General features: G+C 45.7%; 1 protein-coding gene across 3 annotated transcripts in view; it reads left to right on the top strand.

Annotated features, from left to right (window-relative positions):
* eya2 (EYA transcriptional coactivator and phosphatase 2) overlaps positions 1–10,258 on the top strand; it is a 29,253-nt gene that overhangs the window by 5,562 nt on the left and 13,433 nt on the right. Inside the window, exons 2-5 of one of the 3 annotated variants that reach the window (XM_030375809.1) lie at positions 5,735–5,808; positions 6,216–6,258; positions 6,674–6,793; positions 7,099–7,212. In XM_030375809.1, coding sequence (XP_030231669.1) covers positions 6,691–6,793; positions 7,099–7,212 — 217 coding nt within the window. In that variant the 5' untranslated portion in view covers positions 5,735–5,808; positions 6,216–6,258; positions 6,674–6,690. Of the gene's footprint in view, positions 1–5,734; positions 5,809–6,215; positions 6,259–6,668; positions 6,794–7,098; positions 7,213–10,258 lie in introns of all 3 variants that reach the window. The other 2 variants (XM_030375808.1, XM_030375810.1) reach the window with 2 other exon arrangements.

Here is a 10,258-nt window from a genome sequence, read left to right as displayed (position 1 = left end):
CCATCCAACAGAATCCCATTCGTTTATTATAGCGGCTAGAAGCTTGTATGACGGAGCGGGCGAGGAAGCAATAAAGACTGTGTTATTAAGTGGCAGAGAACGGGATGGTGGATGAAAAGAAATCCATGGCCATTAATATTATAACCTGTTCCTTATGAAGTGCCTTGCTATCCAGAGCCCTAAACCGGGTGGTGAGCTGACGACAGCGGGCTCATTGACAGTATATAAACAGTATATAAAAGCTGCTGCCACATGATGCGATGTAGGGGGAGGTTGAGAAGGTGCTGAAGAGAGTGAGGGTAAGTGGGGATGAACAACAAATCGATTGGATAGATGGATCGCGACAGAGGGAGGAGAGGGACATAGAGATGGCTGACTGATAGAGACAGCGGCGTGACTGAATGAAAAGGGTTTGATTACCGGGAGAGATGGAGGCGAGGGGAGGGGAGGGGAGGGCTGCAGTGGACTTAAAAGCAGTCACTGTTTCTGAGAGTTAGTCAAGTGTAACCTAACGGCCACCGTGTCTGGAAGCTAGAGTTACACACATCGCAGGGATGGCAACAGGTTCAGCGCTACCGCAATTTAATAGGAACCACTCTTCCATTCACTGTGTTTCTTAAAAAGGGTTCTCTTTTTTTTCGGCTTGTTTCTTTCTAGCCCCTCACTGCAATTAGACTGGGATGTGTTGTCGTTTCTGGACGCATTCAGGTTGACTCGGCTGTGAGGCTCCAAGAGTGTATGGAGTGAAGCAAACCTTTGTACTTCTTATTAGAACTTGCTTTATTCAATAATGCTGGCTTATCAAGATTTCAAACATAACATCAAATAATTAGATAATCTCTGCCATGTCTTTAGCCATTATTCACGTTATGATTTGCAAAGATTCAGTAGATTAAAAATGTTTTTTAAAAAGATTACTAATCGTTGGTTTCCGAAGCCGGAGACAATTTAAAGGATCACTGTGGTTACAATACTTGAACTCAATGACATCATTCAACAGCAAGAAGACAAGCGGACCAAATTCTGCTCGCATTTTGACATACTATATCATTCTAGGCAACATAGCATAACGACGGGCCAATCAAAACAAGCCCACGCACACACACACACACACAGACGCTCACACACACACACAAACAGTAACTGAATTTACTGGCTGGTGGGGTCACGGTGGTGAATGAGACATCCATGGAGCTGGTTGATGGTTTGTGATTATCAATCCTCAACATCTGTTACCATACCACCACATGTCTCAGCTTTTATCTCGTCAAACTCAAGATTACATGCTATGCTACTTTTTTATTTTATTTTAAATTCTCTTCAGATGTCTCCGTATTAGTACTTTCTATGTCTCATGACTGGGACATGGAGGCTGGCCAGCAATAATGCACTACATTTATCCAAATGTCGATGGAGTTATAACAGATATTGTTACCCGATAGCATGTTGACCTCACAGGAACTCCCATCTCCCTGGCTGCATCTACAGTAGCAGCTCTGCTCAATAACCCCGAGCCTGTTTCATCCCATACGCCTATTGTTAGCCTCCAACCAGTTGTTAACTAAAAGGCTTAGAGGGTGTGGACCGAGTGGAACAGCAAATAGACTAATCATTAATTTGTTCGCAACATCAGTGTGTGGTGCTGTGTTTGTATGCTTCTTGATATAATAATAATAACAAAACCAAAAAATTGCCATTTGGTGGACGCTCATATCCAAAGCGCATCAGGATAGTGCCACGATTGCATTCATACGCTTACCCTGTTAGTACTCACTGTATATAGTGTTAGTATTTTGATGTCGTCAAGAAGCGATGTCCCCATTCGGACACTTCACTCTCACCAAGAGCCCTGTGTTTACATCTGGCACATGGATAATGGCTCAGTCCAACACTACATATGAAAGTTAAATGAGCATAGGAGGAGTCGGCGGGAGCAGCAGCAGCCCTGAACGGCCCTTTGATGTGCGGTAAGCGATCTGTCCCGCAGTGTGCCCAGGGCTCGTCAGTCAGCCAGAGCCTGTCGCAGGCCCACAGAGGGCAGGGTCGCCAGCAGATGGCCTTCCCCCCCCCACTCCAGTGAGGCTTCTAACAGGGGACTTAGGAACCTAAATGTAGGGGCCTTTGTTAGGTACTCACTCACACACGCACAAACACACCAGCGACATCCCCCCCCCCGCCCCCCCCTCCTAAAGGCACTTATTGGCAGAGAGTCTGAGTCGGAGGGCATCCATTTGGGGGGGAACTCCATATGGCTCGGTGGGAGAGCAGTTTGTCAAGCGTGGCCCTCCCTGTTCAGCGGCTGGCTCAGAGCCATCTTGTTTTAAGGAGAGGTCAAACAGCGAGGAGGGGCAGTAGTCGCTGCCTTGTGGCCAGCACATTGATACAGATGGCACGGCTCATTCATAGCTAGACACACACGCTCGACACACTTACGAGGACATGTCCTCGTTAGCACAGATCAAAATTTCTGTTCTGTTCTAATGAATTCCGTCTGCTCCAATGGCCTAATGACAATACCAAACAAACACAGCTACAATAGACCCGTCTCACAAACAAAGGTGTCGCTCATGACACTAATTGTAGGTTTCATCGTTTTTTGTGCTATCAGTCCTGGTACACACTGTACCAGCAGTCTCTTAATTAGTGTCATGGGTGACACCTGTGTTTGTTCTACAATACCTCTGTGATTATTGTACAATAATAAGTACAATAAATATTGATTCAGTTAATTTGATCGATTGATGTTGATGTTGATGTCGTTTGTGGATGCCCCTACGTGCCCGTGACCTACGTGTTAATCACGACCTGACACGCAGTAGTCGATACGTCACTATAATAAGCAAGATCCAAGCTTCATCAAGCTTATATCAAGGTGTAACACACATTTATTATATTCATGGGATAACACAGAACAACAACCCGAGCCGTGTTTGCTCTCTGGGTTGAGGGGAGCGGGCGGGGGTTGTCTTTAGAGCACGCCTGTTGTCGTTATGCTCTGCTCAACCATTGCGTGGTTCGGGCATAACCAGGATGAAACTATCCGATAACACTTCCAACCCCGGGAAACGCAGAGCACCGTTGTGAATGACGCAAGCCGCCTGCACGGAGACAGAGAAAGTGATACCCGGTCAACCCCGGGACCCCAGGTAAAGCTGGTGGGCTTTGCCTTTGTGGCCCCTGTGGCCCGCTGGGTTTGTTTTAGCTTGGGTTACCGTCCACATCTCTGCCTGGTTCTGCTCGTCTTTCCTCCAGTGTCTTGCCGTTCCCATGGACCTTTGCTCCCTGCGCCCAATGCTGACACTCCACCAGGAAGCCCTGCAATAGCACAGACAGTGTGTGTGTGCAAACGTGTGTGTGTGTGTGTGTGTGTGTGTGTGTGTGTGTGTGAGTGTGTGTGTGTGTGTGTGTGTGTGTGTGTGTGTGTGTGTGTGTGTGTGTGTGTGTGTGTGTGTGTGTGTGTGTGTGTGTGTGTGTGTGTGTGTGTAGACAGACACATCAGGATGGAGGATTTCTGAAGCCAGTCCCTCTGACCCAACACCGCAGCGGTGCCTTCGACCGGCTCTTGTTTTCCTATCCATCTTCCTTTGTCTCAGTACCGCTGAGGTCGTTCCTCTATGCTGTGGGATCGCTGTCTCAAAGGAACGTGTCGGCCCTCAAACATGTGGAGGTCACATCTGAAGGAATAGCACTCTGACAGATATTTAAAGTCCAGCTCCACAGCTGGACTCTATATTGTTTTTATTTTTATTGTACATATTTTTTTGTACTGGGGTAAATGTTTTAGTCTGAAGGTGACTGGATAAAGACGCATCAGAAAATGTATATTGCTAAACAACATTCTGAGGAACAAACACATAATAAAGGATAATTTCTCTCTCTCTCTCTCTCTCTCTCTCTCTCTCTCTCTCTCTCTCTCCCTGCCTCCCTCCAAACTAATGAATGCATGTCCATTATCATACATCAATGTCACAACCCCCCTTATTTATGTTTGCTTTGGTGCAATAACAGAGGCGCGTACTATTGTTTTATGAGGTCGCCGAATGCGTGAGGTAATTTTCTAAAATAGCAAGAGGGCATCTTGTGAACCAGCTGAGGCCCCTGGCATGCATGATACACAAGGTACTTGTCAACACTACTAGTGGCAACTGTTACACAATGATATTGACAAACGTGAGGACATAAGCCAGGTATTAGGGGCTAAGTATCTTCATCTGTCAAAAAATAGGAACTACCCTAAAGCACTGTAAACGTGTCGTTATGTTTTCCTTCCCTTTCACCCCCCGCCCTTCCTCTTCATCTCAACCCATCTGTCAAACGGCCTAAAACCCTGTCGCCCCATACATTTCATGACTGTCGTCTGTCTCTGTCAATGTGTTGTCAGCGAGGTCGGAGGTCAAGCGTTTAGCTCCAGCATAGCCAGATTGGAATTGCCCAGAGGCACGGCAAGAGAGTGTGAGAGAGAGAGAGAGAGAGAGAGAGAGAGAGAGAGAGAGAGAGAGAGGGAGAGAGATTGTGAAAGTGAGAGGAGAGTAGTGAGAGTGTTGAAAAGCGCAAGGCGAACAGACTCCTTGAGTGTCTTTAGTGGGCTCATTTGTTTTGGTTTTTTTTGCAATACGGTGAAAGGCTTTTGCTATCATTCATCGTCAGGAAACACAAATGACTACAAACGTGAAGCACGGTGGAGGCGGTCTATTTTAGATCACTTTCCTTTGCACTCCCACATGTATCCCCAGGGGTGGCTGAACTATTCATATGTTTGACTAGTAGATTAGTAGAAGATTACATCAGGAACACATTGCTTAAAAAATTGTCTGGCCAAAGTCTGCTCTTGATTAATACTGAAGTTAAAAAGGTTAAGTATTTGTTCAACATTACGTCTCAGACATATAGGGTATTGAGGTTAACTTTTTGTCACCCTAATGGTTTTCTCTTGTGGTTTGGAGGCACAAGCTTGATTGCATCTCTTCCATGAATTACCATTTTATTAAAACTATATGAATTAAATGTTGTTGAGTAAGAATTTGAATACATCTTGTAGTAAAAATGTATAAAGTTTCCTGTAAGGAAGTACTTTCATTCAGAGAACAGCTGGTGAATCATCAACATCACTTAGTTAGTTCCCACAACTAGTGGTTAGTTATCTTAAACTGTCCTGTTACAGGGTAAGACCTGGAAGGCAATGGATCTTCTGGTGGAAAGACTGACCTGGCGTCTCTTCCTGTTTAGACTAGCCACTTGTTGTCTTGGCATTGACCGCATGTCTTCCCTCTTTGCTTCCTTTGGGCTCTTCTGTCAAATCATCATATTTACATGATTTGCCAATCACCTTGTAAAAGACGACAAGTCACGTCAGGTATAGTGACAGTGCCAAACCTTTGATTGATAACGATGGTTTATAATCGCCCTTTGTCACATCCCAAGGAAACAATGACATCCATTGAGTTTATACTTCAGGTGTCATTCGGCTGTTGTCTGCAAGTCGCATTTTAATTACAATTCCATGTAACCCACAGCATGTCCATAATGGGTGTGTAACCTCAGTGTTGTCTACTATTCTCTCTCTCTCTCTCTCTCTCTCTCTCTCTCTCTCTCTCTCTCTCTCTCTCTCTCTCTCTCTCTCTCTCTCTCTCTCTCCCTGGCGCCAACTAGCAGTTGTCACTAAACCAGAATTCCTGTTGATGAGCAACATTCACAATTATCATGACTATAAATTTATTCTCTTCTGTCTCTGCAGGAGAGCTGATGCTCCCAGGCAAACCTGACTAACAGCCCGGAGCCAGGAGACAAAGCCTCCCTCTGTAAACCCAGGTGAGACTAGTGAGGAGGCCAACAGAACACACATCACGATACCCCAATAGTGGCGCAATTGCTCCAGAGGAGTGTTAGGTAGTAGGGCTGGGTGATACGGAAAAATGGATTGTCCCCGTATCCATGAAGGACTTTACATAAAACTGATAACTATTGTGATAGGCCTATGCATTTAATGCATCATTCTAAACAGACTAAGAGAGGGTGCATTCTTTGAAGATTCAGATTTCATATTATTTATGTTTTAAGGGCCTTACTTTTAATTCATTAATTTAGACATTTGGCATAACGAAACTTGCCTCTTGTTTGGAAATCATGAGACATTTTACGTCCTATTCTTTCTTTACACAAAAGCTATATAAGAAAAAATATACGTTCTAATGATATTTGTTCTGTATGTTTTACAGGCTGTCTACATTGTTATCCGTGACCTAATCCTGTCCACTGAAGGTGAGACTTCTACATTCCTGACAATTGTAGTTTATACTTTGATGCCGAATGTGTGTCTTGTCACTTCACAAATTGAACACTGCAGAAAACATGTTGTCATTTTGCTATTTGCGAAAAATAATGGTTACTGTTTCAATGTGCTTTATTTTAATTGTGTTATCATCCAGTCCATGTCTGTCATTACCGGATTCTACAGTTTTATTCCAGGGTTGAAACCGCCAAAGTACAGATATTCATTTCTGGCTTAAATGTTTCAATGTTTTGGAAATCATTCCAGTCAAGCATTTTTGATTTTCTTCCCAGAATCAAATTCATTACTTTCACTGGTTATTTTAGTTTTCTAATTACAAGGCAAAGGACTATTGTTTTGAACCAAAACGACAGCCTGTTGAAAGTCCTCTTGTTTCCAGTGAAGTTGACCACAGAGGTGTCATGGCGGCATATGGACAGACTCAATACAGCCCTGCACTCCAGGCTGCTGGACCGTACACTCCGTACACACACCACACGCAGGCCTACAGCATGCCCTCCTACAGTAAGTACACACACACACACACACACACACACACACACACACACACACACACACACACACACACACACACACACACACACACACACACACACACACACACACACACACACACACAGAAACTACAGATGGCCTTCATACAGTAAGATGTAGATCCCTAACAGATCCATACCAGATCTCTACCAGATCTGGTAGGCCATCTCCTCATAATTGTGGCATACCAGAATTCCCGTCTACTGATAATTCTCCCTCTCCATCTCTCTCTTTCTCCCCTCTGCGTCTCTTCCCTCATATCCATCCATGTACAGACATAAAGACAGAGGATGGTCTGAGCCACTCTCCAGGCCAGACTGGACTGCTGGGGTACTCCAACTTCAACAGCACGCCTCCCAGCCAAGCTCTCTACAGCTACTCTGCACACGGTCAGTCTCATACCAAGATTTGGACCTAGGCACACAGAGAAACATACGCATGTTCAAATGCAACTATTACCACATATGGCCTCACTAAGCTACACATTCAAACATTCTTAGATGGTCTATTCTTCACCTGTCCCGTCTTTCTGTTGCTACATTTCTCTTCTCTTGTCTTATTGTCTTTGCATAGCTTTTGTGCTCTTCACTTCCTTCACCTCATTACTCATCTTCCCTTCTCCCTTCAACTCCTTTCTCCTCTCCTCTTCTCCTTTATTTTCCTCTCCTCTCTCCTCTCCCCTCGCCCCTCTCCTCTCTACTCTCTCCTCTCCAGCTCCTTTCCCATCTTCCTCTCTCCTTTCTCCTTTCCTCTCTCCTTTCCTCTCCTCTCTCCTCTCTCCTCTCTCCTCTCTCCTCTCTCCTCTCTCCTCTCTCCTCTCCCCTCGCCCCTCTCTTCTCTACTCTCTCCTCTCCAGCTCCTTTTCCATCTTCCTCTCTCCTCTCCTCTCTCTTCTCACCTTTCATCGCTCTTTCCCTCTCTCATCTCCTCTCCTCTCTCAACTCCTCTCCTCTCTCCTCTCTCCTCTCTCCTCTCTCCTCTCTCCTCTCTCCTCTCTCCTCTCTCCTCTCTTCTCTCTCCTCTCCTCTCTCCTCTCTACTCTCTCCTCCACACCTGTTCTCCATTAGCTGCGGTCTAGGCTCCTGGCGTCAGTCTTCTCTCTACCCCTCCTCTTTTCTTGGGGTCAGGCCCCCTTTCTCCACTCAGACCAACAACACAGTGCCGTGTGTGTGTGTGTGTGTGTGTGTGTGTGTGTGTGTGTGTGTGTGTGTGTGTGTGTGTGTGTGTGTGTGTGTGTGTGTGTGTGTGTGTGTGTGTGTGTGTGTGTGTGTGTGTGTGTGTGTGTGTGTGGTGTGTGTGTGTGTGTGTGTGAGAGAACCAGATCAGTGTGACCGAGAGGGAGCGATACAAGTTTAGGACAAAACAGCCATAGAACAGACATACAGAAATGTGTCATAGTAGCATGTGTGGATGCATGTGTCTATGTGTGGATGCAGGCATGTGTCCGTGTGTGTGTGTGTGTGTGTGTGTGTGTGTGTGTGTGTGTGTGTGTGTGTGTGTATGTGTGTGTGTGTGTGTGTGTGTGTGTGTGTGTGTGTGTGTGTGTGTGTGTGTGTGTGTGTGTGTGTGTGTGTGGATACATCTATCCCCCTCACATTCCTGTGTTGTCTCGGCGCCCAGAGCGTGCCTCTCTCAGTGTGCCTTCACGGCTTTGAGCGCAGCATGAAATTGACCTTGTGTGTGAGCGGGGGAGAGGTTAAGGTGCGTTTCAAGGGGTGAAGCGGTTTATTGCTGGGGATGGATGGAGACATGCTGAGAGCGGCAGAGGCGTCGCGAAGCATTCCCACTGACTGACTGTATGCTTTTACTACGAGGTAGTATAGTAGGAGGGAGCCAGCATAACACACCGGGGTATATTTTCCTCTACGACACGGTACGTTAGACAACCCAGCCAAACCGCGCAGAGAACTCAGGAGAGATGTTGATGTTTTGTACCGTGTGATGTTTTGTACCCACCCCCCCCCCGCTAGAAAGGGGTTTTTGAGCTGCTGAGCGTGGCCAACCGTGAACCAGGGCCCTACATGTTGCTACTCCAGAGAATGGAACAATGATTGTATGAGGGCCGGTCCACCTCTCTGGTGCCCTGCCCCAGTCCAGGACAAATCAGTGCACCGGTTTTGACACAAAATTCCAAACTGCCACTTGTTGTTTGGGTGGATTGCGTCAACCGGCCGCAAATCAGTTCCGCCTTACTCTGTGAGATGAGGTTGAAGAGCTCGCTTTACGGCACAGGGGGAATCCCCTCCTTGAATGGACTATGCTAATCATCTGTACTCGAAGAGAGAGAACCATTGGAGGATTACTGAGTCTGTTGAGGACAAACAAATGGATAAATAAAATAATCACAGCGTAACAAGTCAAGCCGTCCCATCGTTATGTCTTTCGCGTAGAGCTGGCGTATTAAACCTATTGCACTCATGATTGGAGTAATTAACTTATGAGATCATTGTTGCAACGGTGATTTTGTTCACATGTGTCTGCCATTAGAAGGAAAACACCAGAGAAGCTGAGATGATGGTTTGAGTGTATACGTGCATGTAAACATATAGTCTCTATGGGTCTGCTAATAATTCCCCTTCAAAAGTACACAAAGGAAGCCCTCCTACCAGTTGTTGTGTTTGGATGGATGGGCGTCTTTTCAAGCTCTGAAAAACATTGTTTCCAAACCTCACAATTGTTTGAAATTTTTCGCCATAAAGGTTTACATGGGCCTAACTTCAAATGGCCAAAGAATTGCCACAACAACCAAATGTTTTGGGAATTTTACATTGTATGACATGCTGAGTCATCAAACACACGCACACCAACTCACACACACAGGCATGCGTATATACACACACGCGCACGCACACACACACACACACACAAACTAAACATACACAAGGACACGCTGCGTGTACAACCGAAAACAATGGGGTGGACCATGCATGGGAGCAAGCCGATGTTTACTCCAGCCAGACCTGTATTTTTCCCTTTCGCTTGCCTTTGAAGATTGTTGTGTTGTCCCCGGAGAGTTCTGCACAATCATGAGACTGGGTTGTTTGGCGTTCACTGTGGGCTGGAGAGGGCTGGGAAGTCGAGGGAGAAGCAAAGTCTGTAAGAGGGGACTGGGGTGGAGGGGGATAGTTTAGAATGGTCTAGAATGCATTTGATATGATGCCTTGAGATGAATCCCCAAGGCAGGAAAACAAGATGGTATGAAGACATCGATATTAGACCCGAAATGCTACTTTAGGAAAGTGGAGCCTTTTCTATGGATGAACGAGTGGGAATCATACTTTTGCGTTGTTTTTAGAAACAGTTATTTGCTTGGTAAATAGGGTGTTGTTTTTCGAAGGGAAGCAATTGATAGTCAAATTGAGGGTTTATACATTAAGTAGCAACGGTGTGGCTGGAGCACTTACAAAGTTTACACATTCATGGTGATTTATTTGC

Source organism: Gadus morhua, chromosome 13 (genome assembly GCF_902167405.1).
Source record: "Gadus morhua chromosome 13, gadMor3.0, whole genome shotgun sequence".
In the NCBI taxonomy this organism is placed as follows: Eukaryota; Metazoa; Chordata; class Actinopteri; order Gadiformes; family Gadidae; genus Gadus; species Gadus morhua.
Note: the sequence above shows the minus strand (reverse complement) of the source record. Positions and strands in the feature narration are given on the sequence as shown.